General features: G+C 33.1%; 2 protein-coding genes across 2 annotated transcripts; both read right to left on the reverse strand.

Moving 5' to 3' along the window:
* On the reverse strand, positions 1-2,158 carry LOC122302909 (plasmodesmata-located protein 7). Its single transcript, XM_043114376.1, has 3 exons — positions 1,166-2,158; positions 531-647; positions 1-354 (listed from the first exon to the last, which is right to left on the reverse strand). The coding sequence occupies exons 1-3, from the start codon at positions 1,902-1,904 to the stop codon at positions 347-349; spliced, it is 864 nt and encodes a 287-aa protein (XP_042970310.1). The 5' UTR covers positions 1,905-2,158; the 3' UTR covers positions 1-346.
* A 3,608-nt stretch (positions 2,159-5,766) lies between these two features.
* Positions 5,767-8,416, reverse strand: LOC122303044 (nudix hydrolase 17, mitochondrial-like). Its single transcript, XM_043114573.1, has 5 exons — positions 8,117-8,416; positions 6,876-6,987; positions 6,676-6,759; positions 6,420-6,548; positions 5,767-6,290 (listed from the first exon to the last, which is right to left on the reverse strand). The coding sequence occupies exons 1-5, from the start codon at positions 8,209-8,211 to the stop codon at positions 6,171-6,173; spliced, it is 540 nt and encodes a 179-aa protein (XP_042970507.1). The 5' UTR covers positions 8,212-8,416; the 3' UTR covers positions 5,767-6,170.
* Positions 8,417-16,945: the final 8,529 nt, after the last annotated feature.

Below are 16,945 nucleotides of genomic sequence, written 5' to 3' on the forward strand. Positions count from 1 at the left end.
TAAAGAACATGCTATTTTTCGTATTAGACAAAACAACTTTGTCAAGTGGAAAAAAAAGAGTGGAATCTTAGCCTCCTTTTATACCCACTTTTTTACAACTTTGTTTTTTGGCTATTTGACTCATTACACAACTTTTCATCCTCCGATCCCTCGCTGGGCAAGAAATATCATGAAGTAAATCCAAAGAAAAGGAGGGGAGAGATCAAGAAAAGAACGAAACATCTTTGATTTTTTATTTTTTTTTTAAAGGACGCAGATCGAAGAGCCACCAAGGTCCAAAAGCAAATCACTTGAGGAACTTGAAGTTGGGACTCATGTGCCCAATAACTTCCACGAATACATAATTTTATTTACCTGCATTATAGAAAGTAACAACCAAACGTCGATCAAAGTTCAAAATATTAATATGGAATGGTGAATGCTCTCTGCTTTCTCGGTTCTAATGCTGATTGAAGTGATGCTTAGAATTATTGAACTTAAAAGGTTAAATTAAAGGCATGGAGCTAGAAGAGAGATGATCAAGATCTTACCTCCAGGTCCTTCTAACACCTTTCTTACGAACGTTAAGAAAATAATAAGTAGAGCCACTCCGGCTAATAATCCAACGATTATTGCGAATGTCTTCTCACCATCATTGCTAGATTTGCCTGCAAATTAAGAAATGATGGAGCCCAATCGACTGTAATGATTAGTCGATCACAAAACTGTAAAAACCCACGTGCTTGCTTTTCTGTCAACATTTCAAGCTTCTTCGTTCAAAGGAAAAAGTACATCTTTCTCCTGAGTTTAACATGGCAAAATATTTAAAGATCCAATACCAGTAACTGCATGCAGCTGGCTAGTATATCATTCTCAATCAATTGAGGCGATCTATTTGATTAAATTAAAAAAGTTAACAATATAAACAGAATATTAAATATTCATGTAATATATTAAATACATAAAGCGTGTATTTCTCTGATCTGGAATTGAAGAATTCAACTCGATCACACACACAGATATATATTTATATATATATATATATATATATATTTAAAGATCCACCACTGCATGCTAGATAATTTGATTACAAAAGGAAGCCAGGTTAATTTGAGGGAGTAGTAGTTTGACAGAAATAGCATGCAGTAGTGGCAGTAAAATTGATAAAAATGATGAGAATCGGTACCTGCAGGGTGATTCTTGGAGTTGGAGTACATGTGAGAAGCACCGGTTTGGTATCTTGCATAACACTTGGCCAAGAACATATCACCCTCGACTGCCCCGCCGCAATCGCTTTTCAACCTCCCGATCGCCTCCGATACACAATCCTGACACTCTACCAAACTTAAATCCCCGACGCACTGCGCCACACCCTGTACATCACCGGAGCCACCCACCCTATATGGCCCACCGGTGGTCACCAACGCCCCCAACACGGCATCTCTACGGCTCATGGCGTCCGTATCATACCCGATCGACGGTCCGCATTTCTTCAGGACCACGGTCTTGTCCTCAACCCCGAGAAAGGTGGCGTTATCGTACTTGACGTAGCATCCCTGAAGTTGCAGCGCTCCACCGCATGCTTGGGAGCACAACATGCCGAGTTGGCTCACCGAGCGAGTGACGCAGGTGGCGCAGTCTGGCATGGAAAGGTCCCCCCGGCATTGGTAGAGTCCGTAAACCACGTCTTGGGGGCTGGAGCCCATGATGGTGTAGTTGTTGTAGGACGAGTAGGTGGCTGAGTTAACCAGGGAGGTGAGAAGCGAGTTGATGTTGGACTCGTAAGGTGAGTTTGGAGCATATCTCTGCTGAGTGCAGCCGACGAAGACAAAGGAGTCCGTGGAAGAGAGTGATTGAATGGGAAGAGAAGAGAAAGGGACAAGGAAGGCGAAGAGTGACATGAGGAATGGACTACTTCTTCCCATGTTTGGAATAGTTTCCGTGGAGAGACAGAGACAGAGAGAGTACTGGATATATAAGCAAACTATAGGGTTAGCACTTAGCAGGAAACTTCAGCAGGGGTTTATCTATTAGCGGTGGATCTCAATCTCAAGCTTAATTTGTTGCTTTATCGATCAGCATTGAGGTAGAACTTCGAAGCTCTAAAGCTTCGGTTGGTGAAACCAGCTTTATGATAATTGCTTGGCAACAGAGCTGCATAGAAAAGAAAAAAGAGGACTTAAAAAGGCTTGAATCTTGATTCCATTTAATCGTTCATCAAAGTTAACATAACCACGTCTGATAAAGGTATAGGCCCCACCCCCCCGTATATATAATAAGTACAATATTATTTCCTTCAGTTGATACGTTAACATGTGACAGGAAGTTTTGATACGAAATTTGTTTGTTTTTAATTTTACAAGAGAAGAGTAGCTTGGTAAAACAAAATATAATAAAAATACCATCTCTAGAAAGAAAGAAAGATGTGATTTTTAGGAATAGAGAGAATATTCGATTCTTGTTGTACTTTTTTGACATAAAAAGGCCAGATTGATGAGTTGAGGACTACTGCAACTTTGCTAGCAGAGTTGTGATAAGGCTGATACGTTCAGAAGGGGGGATCTTAATTATGAACAAATTAACGTGTATATGAAGTATTATTGAAAAACGCACGGAAGTGTTTAAAATGGAGATAAGGAGATTCATATATTGCATGGACGTGCATCATTAATTTCAAGCAATTGTTTTTAGATTTTAGTAATGGAGAATCTCAAGCTAGCGGTTTATTAGTGAGCACTATTAATAATAAATTAAGGTTGCTCAAAAGGTTAGCTGTTCATGAGACAAGCTGTTTCATGATAACCAGTTTTTCTGTCTGAATTTATTGTCAATTTATCCGGTTACCAGTTTGACAAGATAATTAGTTGTTAATCTGAGGATGTATTAAGGGAACGGGGGGCATGGATGAACTTCGATTTTCAGGGACCCCAAAAACTTAATTCCTTCCTAATTTTGTTTTGAACAGGCCCTTCAATTTTCTTTAGACAAGAAATCTTTTTCTTCAATCTGGTATATATATGAGAGTGCTGAAGTGAATATGACTGGTTTTTTGTCCAAAGATCACAACGGCGCTTGGTCTTTCTGGTAGAAAGATAATCCATGGTTTTAATACCAGATCACAGTATGCGAACTGAGATTTCATAGGATTCGTTGCTATATATGTCCTCTATCATGTCTGAAAATCATTCTTTTTTTCTTGCTTTTACTGTACTTTACAGTTGTGGATGAAGACTTCATGCATGCACAAAAGGCCCTGTGCTCCTATTCAATTTGTGAGGTATTTTGTCGGTGGTCTTTCTATTTCAAACCTTCTTGAGTGACGAAGTCGTACACACAAAACAAACAACTGTACCCGTCGCACTATCCTACTTTTATCCTACTTTAGGCAGCTTAAGTTAAGGAAAATGTGAGCAGATAATGATCTGTTCGAGTGCTTTGGGTTCCATCCAGCCACCTAGTTACCTTTGCGTCATCAAGAACACTAGGCTTGATTTTCGCTGGCTAGCATGAAAATAAGAAGAACTGATCAGTGGGTACGTAATTTTCACTTTGTGGTGCATGAATGGTACGTACATGTTCATGTGAATTATGAGAGAATCGAAGTGGTCGCCTAAACGCCACATATTGCTTGCTCACGGGAAAGTTGTGCTCCTAAATTTCCCAAACACAACTGATATCAAAGTTACATGGAAACTACCCTTGTTCTCTCTATAATTCATTCATTTCTGTTAGCATACCTAATGGTCCACTCAATCCCACAGTAGTCAACCACAAATTAAGATGGTCCATTTTTCTTTTATGTGTAGCCTTCAATTTGTAACTTGTATATGGCGGCCTCCATATCATGTGAGTTTCAGGTAAGATTTTTGGGCCATAATAATCGAAACTAACTACTGTACATGTGATAGTTTCTTAAATCCTTGATCTGAGAAATTCTATATTTTGTCAGATGAAGGCAGGTTTATTACAATTTGTAGACATATTATCACGATCGAATTATCTAATTCCCTACATATATACGGTCGAACTTCTGAAATGAATGCTGTGCACAAATATCTGTCCCTTATTATAGGTAACAGCAGAGGAAGTAGTACTCGTATGTCCACTGCCTTTTCTTTATTTATTATGCTTCAATATATTGTTTTTTGTTAGATTGCCAGTAATGAATGCCTTCATCCTAGAATGAAACAAGAGGATGATAATGCAGTTTTTGATAGCAAATCTTAAGAAAATGCACCTGCGTGCATTTAATTAGTTTCCTGGCAAGCACCGAAGTATCAAAAGGCCACTTCTTGATGCTCCCTCAAACAATATAGATATACATACTGAAGCACTTCAAAATGCCAATACCACAACATTTTTGTGGTTCCCAGGCTTCGGTGGTTCATGATGCATGACTGATGAAGATGCCATCATGGAATTGTCCTTGGATGAAATTTCCTGTAAAACTGGCAAGCTGGCTGCTGTCCATGCTTGTCTTCCTGGCCTCTGCAGATTATGATAAGTTGGTATGGTTTCTTCTTCAGTCGTCCAAGTGTCACGAGGCAAGAGTTTTTGGGCTCACGTTGTCCTACGATCGACAACACGTAAACAATGGGGCAGCCGAAATTTATTGCTCAGAGTTGCTGCTCTCGCTCCAAAACAAGACTGACATTGTGGTCTCCCTCCTTTTGTGTCCCAAACTTCGCTGCTTTCGAGGGTACGTTAGCCACTAATTTATAGATTGGAGAAGAAAAGACTGGAAACAAAAGCGGAAGGTGATGGGAGGGAAAAGTGTCGCATTCAACACTGTCGTTTTAATTTTATGACGTTTGTCTATGTCTCAAAGTGATAGAACTGCTTAAATGGTGTATAAAATCCGACCAATCAACTGTCATTTTCATTCCTGCTTTATCATGGGCAGCCCATAACTCTCTGTTGTGCTACCAAAGAAACGTTTTAGCCCAATTAAAGGGTGATGAAAGATGATTAAAATGCTTACAAATATTAATTTTCTTTTCAACATAAGTTTGTGGGCTTACAGAGATTATGCCTTGTATTGTCTACCTACAAATAATCTCCATTAGTCCGTTATTTATTTGAGCTATATTATTCACGAAAGACCAGATCCAAACATGGCCTACAATATATATCTATGTAGGTTCGCTAGCAGCAAAAGAATCAGCGTTGGGCTTTCATGGCCCACTCCATAAGGCCTGGAACCTCCTCAACCCCAATCCCCCGGAGAAAAAAACGAGGCATGGTTTTGTGTAATCAATCTGGAAAAGAAACTTGTTCAAATTCCGGACCTACACGGCCATATCAATCATGCAAGATTTCTATATTCTAGCCGACCTAAAACCCCCAATTGTGTAGCCTAACCACTGAAAACAAGAACAAAAAACCTAAAACACTACAATTCTTATTTTTTTCCTTAGAATAGACTTCAATGCAAGCAAAACCTGGTTTTACTTTCGTTGTTCATATTTCTTTTAGGGAAAAATAAATAAATAGAGAAACGTCGTATTCATAGTGATGGCTGGGTTATAAAATCACTTGATTGTCTCATTTTGGCACATCAGCTTAGCAAAGTTGGTGTGTCCAGCCAAATTGTTCTGCATTGTATATGGGACATTCTGATAAAAATGATTGCTTGCTATTGCCAGAAAAAGGAAAAGAAACAAAAAGATGGAATCCTTTAACCAGAAATCACAGCCCCTTCCTGTCACATTTCTTCTTTCTACCAAAGTCTTCCCGGCAAATGGCAATCATGATATGTATCAAATAACAGAGATGTTGGTGTTGACATGATAGAAAGCCGACCCCTGAATTCATAAACTACCATTATGATTATAATGATACAAGCTAAGAAGATGGATTCTGAAACAAAACTTTATCAGAACCATGCTTACAAATATTGTGAACATGTTTCTAATCCTCTGCTACTTTCGTAGTGTTTCCACCAGCTTAATCCTAAGAAAGCTCAATTGTTTTTGTTTTTTTGGCTAAGATTTTGGATCATTGAAATTCCAACAAAGCAAAACAAGAACCATAAATGCCAACTCCTGCAATGGCTTTTTCTGAAGTTGTCACTCTCTTTCTTGTCTGTTTGGATCCAACCTCGATCTCCTTTGCTCATCTGGTCCCGCTACAACAATTTCCTATTTACAAGCCAGACATGCTCTACCGAACATGGTAGACTGGTAGTACCACTACTTGTTCATTGTTTTCTCGGCAGCATGTTGTTGAGATGCGAGGCGACTAACAAATTTATCTAGGGCTTCCTTCATCCATATATATTGACAAACTTCTTTCGCTTCTTGCACACTCATCTATACACAAAAATGAATAAAAATTTAACATCAGCAATTGTTTTAAACAAAGAAAAAGGCAGTTTAAATTTTTAATGATGCCAGTTTTAGGCAAAGCCATTCAGTTTCAAAAGAGCTATCTTTGCATACCCATTTTCTTTGGCGGACGTCCTTCTCTGGCCAAAAATCTAACTGCTCTTCAACAAGCAGAGGGAACATGTATCCTTCATAGTAAGTATCATTGGATTTGCTCTTGAAACTCCACTTACCCAATTCACGCTGCACGAAGATCGTTCGTATGTCAAGAACGTTACAGAATCAAATACTCAATAATCAAGAAAAAAAAAAAATACAGCTTAAACAATCTCGTCCTTTCGAAAATCCAGTAAAGGTATTTTTCACTGACCTCGAGAATGCCTCGTACCCCTGCTTCCTCTAGGGTCTCTCGTAAAGCTGCCTCTTTTTTGGATTCATCTTTTTCCCAACCTCCCTGGTAATGACATAATTAAAGAGATCATGTTAAAATACATTTTAATTAATACAATAAACAAATTCAATAAAAATATCGAATAATTTTCTTTGAACTAAAAAACAAGATCTGGGTACCTTTGGGAACAACAATTTTTTCCCTTTCTGTGAACTGATGACAAGAACTTCTAATTCTCCTGCATCGTCCAAAGATGTTTGCTTTGGAATCTTGTATCTGTATGGAATACATCTACACGAGAATAGAGTAATATGGTACGTTAAATTCGGTTTCTAAGACAATAAATTAGTTGACTCTACAAAATATAATGTCGTTTTCTTTTCAAGTAATATTATTTATTAGTTCAATTTTCATCATCCTCTCATCATTTTATGACCTTAAATAATTAAAAATTATTTATTATATTTTATTTATAAATTTATTATTTAATATCACTTTATAAAATGATAATAAAAAAATAAATAATAAATATATTTTTTCTTTTTCTCCATTACCATAAATATTAAGCAATAAAATTTACAATATTTAACTTATGAATAGAAGTTAACACTTTAACGAACTCTAAGGGTGGGTTTGGGTGTTGAGAAGTGTCGAGGAGAGTTGTGAATAGTAATAAAAAGTAGGTGAAAAGTAATAATAAAGTAATGAATAGTAATAAAAAGTAGGTAAAAAGTAATGAATAGTAAAAAAAGTAGGTGAAAAGTAATAATAAAGTAATGAATAGTAATAAAAAGTAGGTAAAAAGTAATGAATAGTAAAAAAAGTAGGTGAAAAGTAATAATAAAGTAATGAATAGTAGTGAGAAGTGTTGAAGAGACTTCAACACCCAAACACACCCTAAATAAGGCTGTGCCGTAAATCTTGGAGGATCTTATTTCTAATTGCATGGTAGAGCTGAAAACCAGATGGCAAGAGAAATAAATGTCGGCTAGTGGCCGCATTTTAGTGTCGACACGGTATGCTTTTGACCAGTGACCACTTCAACTGAGAAATAATGTCAACAAAATGAAAAGGGACATCCCGTGAAAAGGAAATGACTCTGCATTATGTTTTACACAGTACTCAGAAAAAAAACCTCGAATGTCCCATTCGTATGAGATTTGGAATCCGTGTATTTTCTTGAAATTTGAGAGAATAAATCGTTGGAATCAAAAGGCCAAACGGACCAAAAAGTAAAGAAAAAACAAAGAATTGAATGAAGGACTTAACGATATGTATCCATATATTTGGGAGAAGAACGCTTTGCAGCTTGTATTTCTCCATTTCATGACGGTGAATCAAAGTAAGAAACTTGAAAGATTACCAAATTCTTGAATACCATTTCCTTTAATTTACAAGAGAGAGAGAGAGAGAGACTAACCCAACAACTTGTCGACGGCCCTTGTTGTACCGCTGCAAATGCCTTCCAGTGCGAGAAACCAAAGCAACCATATTTTCTTGAGACACAGTAACCATATTTTCTTGAGTTTTGTGTATAGATTTCTAAATTCTAGAAAATAGAAGGAGGAAGCAGAGAAAATAGAGAACTGTTTTTTTCAAATCACAAAGCCTCAAGAAGCTGCGATTGCTCCTATGAATCCTAGCTCGCTCCCTATAGTTATAACAGTCGGAAGAAAAACTTTTTGAGTGACGACGGTCTTGCTTCTGCTATTCGTCGATATATTATGAGGGTAAAGGGACAGCCGAACTACCCCTTTAAATAAGGATGAGGGAGAGAGAGAGACTTTGGGAATTGCCACTTGCATCATGTATCTAAGGTACACGTGTCGCCGACTCCTCGCCAAACTTTTGTACATGGTTGTCAAAATCCAACGCCACGAAAGAAAGAAAGAAACAAAGAAATGCTATTGGCCGGGCTATTATTTTTCCACCGCAATTCGAATAAAATAAGATGAATAAAAAATTAGCATTTCAACACTCATTTCAATTTCAGCTGACATGATTGCTGAGATACGATTAATTACTTTAGTTCCGTTTAATTACAGAAAAATTAAGATGAAATGTTTTAAATAATAATAAATAAAATATTATTATAATATAATTTTATAATATTAATTTTATATAAAAATTTAAAAAAATAAAATTATTTATAATATTTTATATAAAAATTTAAAAAAATTGTAATGATGAATTTAGATGAGATGAGATAAATTTTTTAATTTTATGTAACTAATCCGGATTAAAGTTGGATAATAAAATCACCTAATTTTATTTTATTTTATTATTATAATTTTTATATAAAATATAATAAATAATTTAATATTTTTAAATATCAAAATAAAAATAATATTTAAAAAATATTTTAATAATATTTTATTTAATTTTTAATTTTTATCTAAATCATTTATTTCTTGATCACGAATCTCACAATATCGAAAGAGTTCAAGATAAATAAGATGTAAAAATAGAAACTTTTGTCCGAAATGGTATTTTGATTATTTATTGCGACATGCAAGCAGCAGCTGAAGCCATGTGCCAATCGAAGAAATGAAACGAAAGCATTTATGGCATTGCTAACTTTTTCTCCTCAGCATTTATATATGCCATTAATGTACATGTACACACCTTCTTCAACCCTACGGCGATGTCGATTCGTTTAGTTTTTTTATTTTTTTTGGATGAAACCTGTATACATCTTTTGGAGGATTAATATATTCAAAAAAAAAAATAATAGTTACCGTTGTTACTGAATAAACGTTATATAATTATTTTATAAATAATAAATAATTAATTAATTAATTTTTTAATAATAAATCACACATTCTATGATTATACATAATATTATTTATTAAAAAAATTATATATAATCACTTTTACATAATTTTTATATAATTTACCGATATATATAATTAGTCGCATCATTTTTTAATTTAAAATAATTATTTTAACTAATTATACCAATAAAATATACGAAGAATACGAAAACGTCGTTATAGCAAAACTCTTACCATACAAGACGGAAAGTAGAGTATAAAATGGGGAGAAAGAAAACGCAGGAAGAGACGAGAAGGTTCGGATTTAATGGCCGTGGCAGGCCTGCAAATTCTGAAAGTCTTGAAAGGTTACATCTGTATCATATGCAATGAGTTTTTCAAAAAATATAAAATAAAATGCACATGAAAGAGTTTTTCATGTACATGTGTGAGTATATTATATATTGAAAATCTACGTTAGTTAAAAAACATATTTAATAAAGTATTTACATGATATAATTTAATTTAAAAGATAAATTTTAAAATTTAAATTATATAAATCAAATATTAATATTAAAATAAAGTGGATGGTATACTCTATATATTGACTTAATAATTAAATAACATGTAAATATAGAACATATATAATTATGTTCTAATAGTGCAAATACATAACAATTGTGGTTGGTGCAATATTGCAGGACAAACTAGAAATTAAAGATATTTAAAGACCAAAACCCTAATTATTATTATTTTTTTTAAAACCCTAATTATTTAAACATGCATAAAAGATTTCAAAAAAATAAATAGTCATTTTACATGATATCATGCATGTCGTCCGTCGTTTATCGAATCCTCCGCAATTATTGGGGCAAGAACGTGATTGTTGTTTATGCATACATATATATTATATAAAATATATATGTATGTATGTATGACATTATGCATGCAGCAAATTAAACCTTGAATTGAGAATGGGGAACATTTATAACCCCATGTAGAGAGATCATGACTTGTTTTTAATTGTATAGGCCTAGCTGGAGCTAGCTATCGTAAACATCCGTCACGGTACGTCCTTTGAATCTAGAATTAGATAGAAGGACCGCAGTCGTGTGACTCACGAAGAGGACATGCATGCATGTATGAAAATTGAGCGTAAAAGCAAATTGATTAATGCCCGCTTTCTAAAAGAAATTATCAGCTTCGACTCCCATCTTGACCGGTACGTGCCATTAACGGCAAATTGACAAAATAAAAAGTCTTGACAGTTCTCATTGCCAATTAATTAATTATTCACATGCATGAAAGTCATGATCATCGATGCATCGTCGACAATGGAACAATTCTTTGCACAATTTTCACGTGATAAAATTAATGTACCTATCGATCGATCGGTGGTCATGCATGATCAGACGCTTGTTGCCGACGTGTTCGTAATAATAATAATAGGCGATCTGCCACAGCCTATTCATTTGCTAGCTAGTACTGATCATATATAAATATATATATATCTCAAAATTAACACGAAATTTCTGATCAAGACAGTTTTCAGTATTAAAGATCCATCATACATCGTATCCCAAAAGTTGTTCATGATCATGAGCATGGCATCGAAAATATTGATCGCGATCGCATGAAAATGAGATATTTACACTAGTTCTTGGCTATTGGAATATTTTTCAAATGGGATAGTGTTGATCCTTAATTATAAATTTCATGCTAACATGGCTGATTTCATAGTCATAAAAAAATGCTTTATCTGATCGGCTTGTAATTAAGTATGATAGTATATGTAATGTAATTTTTTTTTCTTTATTAAGTGCATGTTTGGGATTGCGGTGAGAAATATAACTTATAACTTTAGGGTTTATAACTTAAATAATAAATTATATTCTTCAAAAATTGTTTATTGTTTGATAAACATGTATCTAAAACACTTTTAAAGTTAGTTACATTAATTTTTTAAAAATATATAATTATCTGTATGAGCTTTCCAATAAAAGCTTTAATTTAATATTTTTTTTAAAAGTATACTTTTAATTTTTTAAGGCAATTAAAGCATTTTTCATAAATTTATCAAACATATTATTTTTTCTTTAAAAAAACTTTAAAACAGTTAAACGTACTTAAATCTAATTCAATCAGGGGTTGATTTAGATCTGAGTTGAGTCTTGTGATATTTATAATAAACCGATTTTTGGATCAAAGAAAAATGAAAAAAAATAAACAAAAATTGAAAGCACATGGGCGATCATGGGTCGGCCAGTACTTGATTTGAATGGTTAATTTAACAGCCCGATATAGGAATATATGGTTATTAAATCTACAGGAGCATAGCCGACGTGAGAGGACGGTCGATGTATGCAAGGTGAAGAAGTAATCCAGGGAAGGAGACAATCAGCATTAAATGGAAAATTGAAAAAACAAAACAAAAATAAAAACGTCATTGCATGGAATCTGTGCGCAGATGCATCCCGAATTCATGTACTTTTCGTTTGATTTTGGCGATGCCAAGAATAACTCAGAAACAATTAAAGTCATCCTCAAACTATATATATATCAACAAAGTGTAATTAGTTTGACATTCATGAACAATGAGTACCTATAATTCAACAACGTACGTGAGAATGAAAGCTGTAAAAAAAAACATTTAGGAGTAGTAATTCCTCTAACTTCTTTAATTATACGAAGTTTTGGTAAATCTATCTGATATATAAACAGCAAATCGCGGAATATTAATTTTTCTGTATTTTAAGATTAATGAAATTATATGAGTCAAACCCTATTACAAAGAGAAGAACCTTCCTTCCATTTGTCATGAAACTGAGTAATCTTCTAATTCATGAATAGTGGGTCAACTGTTTCAGCCTTTGCACCGAAAAGGACGGGCTGACGCCTAACAGGCTAACATGGAAAAGCATGGTCATGCGCGCACAGTTTCAATGTCCCGCCCACCCATTGAGAAATTTATGAGAAGTTTGTTTTTGTTTTTTTGTTTTTTTTTTTTCCTCTTTTATTATTTGTGTAATTCTCAAATCACTACTGTAGATGTCAAATGTAGAAGTCGTCTTTTATTGGTAGAAAAATTTTATTTTATCGTTAAAAAAAGCCTTTTTCGTGATACAGGATTGGTCGGTGGGTTTTAATTAATATTGATTTATATATATATATATAGGATAATGGCTATTATATGTACACCGATTCAATATCTATAAATGTGAACTAGTTGAATATGTTATCGTTGACATGATAATATAAGACTCGTTGCATGCCACAGAACTTCCTCATACCATGCATTTATCTAGCATTAGTTGAATGTGAAGCCAAGAAAATCGTACACATTTTCTATATAGGAAGTACTTCTAGAAAACTTATAATTCACGAAAGCTTGTAGACAGTATAAAAAATGTTTATTTGTGGTCAGTTATATATTATAAAAATAGACATTTTCTACTGAAATGAATTCATTCTTTATGTAAAAAATTGTTCTTATTGCGAATAATTCGTTTATTTCGATGATATATATGTTGCATATCAAAGTAGTGAGTACATGCTTAATTAGACTCAAATTTCCACGCATAAGTCCTATATTATTTAAATATGATTGATATATATATAAAGTTTTATTTTTTATCAATGGGATTAAGATTCCCTGAAATAATATATGTTGATCTCCTAGTACTGTATCTGTCTCAGTTATTAAAAAAAATGATTATAGCATATAATTGAAGCTAGGGAATCCTGATTAAAAAAAATGCAAATATCTTGTAGTTGTAAGTTATTAGAAAATTAGTTATGCATCCTATTAATTATAAAGAACTTTAGCTTCTCCCTTCTTAAGGAATATATAATATAATATATATATATATATGGAAAATACTTTAGCCACATAAAAATTATATAAAAATAAATTTATAAACTTATATGACTTGATGTAGTACATCAGATTGTAAAATTATTTTTATTATAAAATAGATCTAACTAATCTCATAAAGTCACGTCAGTTTGTAAATTTACTTTTATATAATTTCTTTTTATTTATTAAAATTCTATATATATATATATACACATACAGAGAAAAATATGATCAGAGTGAAACATTATTACATTTTATTTTTATTATTCGTATTCGATATTGACCATCGAGATCAGCTAATTAGCATCTGCTCGTCACATGTAAAGCTATGCAACAGCCGTATTCCTCTCCTTCATAATTTCTATCATCTACACCAGAAGTGATCGCCAATTAATTTATTAATTAAGAAAGTCTTTGAGAAATAGGTTGAAACGCTACATTAAAATATTTATCTCCACTATATATATATATATATATAATATGTGTGTGTGTGTGTTTGGGCCTACCAGCATTGTTGGTCGACCAACCTGCATATAACATTAATCATTCTTCTTTAGTTATCAGTCGTATCGAGGTGGGATTCTATCACATTAGCCATTAAGGCTTCAACGTTTGTCCGTCCAAAACAGTTACCAAAAAAAAAAAAAACAATCTCTATTGAATATTGAATATAGAGCATAATGGTTGAGATAATATTTTAGAAAAAATTGCTAAAGATAATATATATATATATATGAAGTAAATTTATAAATTAATGTGACTTAATAGAATCCGTTAGATTTATAACTTTATAATAAAAAAAATTTTACAATCTGATATACCACATCAATTAGTCATATCTAAGGATGTAACTAGTCCGGTTTGGTCTGGTTTTAGATAAAATTTAAGACTGAACAACTAGACCGAATCGGTATACACCGGTTTTACATTTTTCAAAACAGATTAAATACCGGTTATCCTCCTGAACTGGTACTCCAATTTTACCGATTTTCAATCCAATTCGGTCTAATTTTACCAGTTTTATGTATATAATATATAATATAGTATATTATAATATATAGTGATATAATATTAGTATAACTATTAATACAATAAATAAAATAATGTAAGATTTTAAAATTTAATATTATATTAATTAGTCATTTATCATATAATACCAAATTATTTTATATATAGTTATATATTATATATAAATATTATATACAATATAAAAATTTAAAATATATATAAATTGGTCTGGTTGGTCCGATTTTAGAAAAAGAAAAATCAGAACTGAACCGATTTTGACCGGTTTAAAAAAAAATAATATCGATACCGTACTGAACCAAATTCGGGATCGGACCGATCCTCCTGGTTTGGTCTAGTCCGATCCGATCTGGTTTATCGGTTTATTGATTTTTTCTTATATTTATGATCATATTAACTTGTGGATTTATTTTTATATAATCATTTTATAATTAAAGTATTTGCTTCATTTTATATATTTATCTTGCATTAATTACACCATTAAATTTAAAAAAAAAAACTTAGAAAAGGAATCTTTTTTCGTGGTCGCGCATTATGAGGTGCGTACGTATATTTAATACGTAATGCACACAGTTGTTTAATCTGGTTTGTTTCAGCCTGTTGTTTCCCTTCAATGCACTAATTTTTATGCAGGTTCCTAACGTTGTATTATATATATTATTTAATATTGCATTGGTCTCTTGTTTAACAAGAAATTCATATCGCCCTATATCTATCTTTCCCCGTTTTCACATAAAGAAGAGGACTTGAGATTTCACATGCATGAATCATGAACAACTAGCAGCAGCTAGCTAGTTCAATTTAGTTAATTATATTAAAATTTTTATTTATAGTCACTTTTACAAATCTTTTTATGCATTCTATTGATATTATTAATTATATATTAAAATAAAATTTATATAACTAATCACATCAATTATTCATATCATTGTCTATATATGCAGTACTTCTGTTAGGTTTTGGTTTTGTTCATATGCAGTATGGATCTCTACCTCAAATTCAGTGAAATTCATATGTTCATGTACTGTTGGACAGTGTTCGTCAAAATATCGGCCGGATTAATGTACGCACATGATAGAAAGAAAACGACTTTATATCCAAAGAACACTGCCCCTGGCCCCCATCATCATCAAATGAAGGTGGTTGAGCTAATTAATTCCCAGTAACATGTATATTCTGGCAGGAAATTAATATCGTGTTATATGTGTCCACGTCTTCAGTGATCTCTAACTTGATTGTAACACAACACTTTTACAACATGAGAAGTGATACCTTACAACCGATTCATCATTCATTTATCACTCTTAATAATATAATATTTTTTTAATATTTAAATCCATCGAATCAAAACAAAAGTTAAATTAAAATTTAAAAAATATATTACTTTAATCTAAAATTGTAAACAAATTGTAAAGCAGTTAGTAACCTATCATTTTTCTTACAATATTATTACAAGTCAGAATAATGGTACTATTAAAATAATATGCATGGGCCATGGCCCATAACTAGAAACTAGTTTGTCAGACAAATGCCAAACGTGATGTCGTGCGTCATGGACGACAAAGTATAAGGACCTTAGAGATGAGACAAGATGGTGCGGCCACATCATTTTGGATATCTTTTTAAAAGATTTTCCACTAGTACTGTTGTTTAGAACCTTATAATATTTTGAAACCTAACTCAAGATAGAGCTATATTTATCCTTTTGAGTAGCGATCGAGGTGAGCGGTGATAAGAGATCAATTGCAACCAAGTGTTGGCAAAATGGCCATTTGCATGCTTAATGTGTCGCACGCATGCACTTGTGCCTTTACGTGACATCCACTAGGACCACTACTTGTCCTCGTATTAATGCAAAGACTGAGGGAGATGGGTTTCGTTAGTTTGATGATTTTCACGACTTCTACAAACGAAATTAAATTATAAAAGGGTTGTTGCCCATTCGCTCTTTCGTTGGGCCAAATTTTGTTGCGTCGGTCGACTCTTATTGCTTGGGTGCTGGGAGTGGGAGACGTCCCCATAGAGACCTAACTTCAATCTAAACTTAATTGGTGACTTTTCTTGTGGCTCTAAATCAACGGCTTTCATACTCAAATGATTTGCATTACCGATTTGGTCGGTTTTCAACTGATATAGACCCCTGCACTCACTATAATAAATATTTTATGACGAATTGTTTGCAACGAAAATTATTATTTGTAATGATAATAGAATTTCATTGTTTGTAAAAAATAATTAATAAGAAATAAATGGTTTTCTTCTAGTGTTTCTAATGTTAATTATGTAAAACTCACCCACATCAGGCCTTCAAAATGGTGTTATTGGTTGCAATTGTCCATTTATGGAGCATATATCAGTATAATTTATACGTAGGTGTTGAGGTTTGAGGAAGGATATCCTACCACACAGGTACACATTATCCAATCAGAAACGAATGGAGGGATGGATCCCAAACAGTTTGAGAACCACTTCTACCCAAATAGAATTGAAAACCCATCCCCAAATAAAAAAGTATCCCCTCCAAAGTTGAAAGAACACGTCAAAAAGGCAAATACGAAAGTCTGCAAGCTTGGCTGGTACTTGTTATGTTTTATAGGTTTATTGGCTGTGGTTG

Source organism: Carya illinoinensis, chromosome 3, assembly GCF_018687715.1.
Source record: "Carya illinoinensis cultivar Pawnee chromosome 3, C.illinoinensisPawnee_v1, whole genome shotgun sequence".
NCBI classification, from domain to species: domain Eukaryota; kingdom Viridiplantae; phylum Streptophyta; class Magnoliopsida; order Fagales; family Juglandaceae; genus Carya; species Carya illinoinensis.

Coding starts and splice junctions, on each gene's coding strand:
- LOC122302909 (XM_043114376.1), bottom strand. CDS start 1,904: ATGGGAAGAAGTAGTCCATTCCTCATGTCACTCTTCGCCTTCCTTGTC. Junction 648..1,165: donor CTCCAAGAATCACCCTGCAG/GTACCGATTCTC, acceptor CTTAATTTGCAG/GCAAATCTAGCAATGATGGT.
- LOC122303044 (XM_043114573.1), bottom strand. CDS start 8,211: ATGGTTACTGTGTCTCAAGAAAATATGGTTGCTTTGGTTTCTCGCACT. Junction 6,760..6,875: donor AAAAATTGTTGTTCCCAAAG/GTACCCAGATCT, acceptor TGTCATTACCAG/GGAGGTTGGGAAAAAGATGA. Junction 6,549..6,675: donor GGGTACGAGGCATTCTCGAG/GTCAGTGAAAAA, acceptor ATCTTCGTGCAG/CGTGAATTGGGTAAGTGGAG.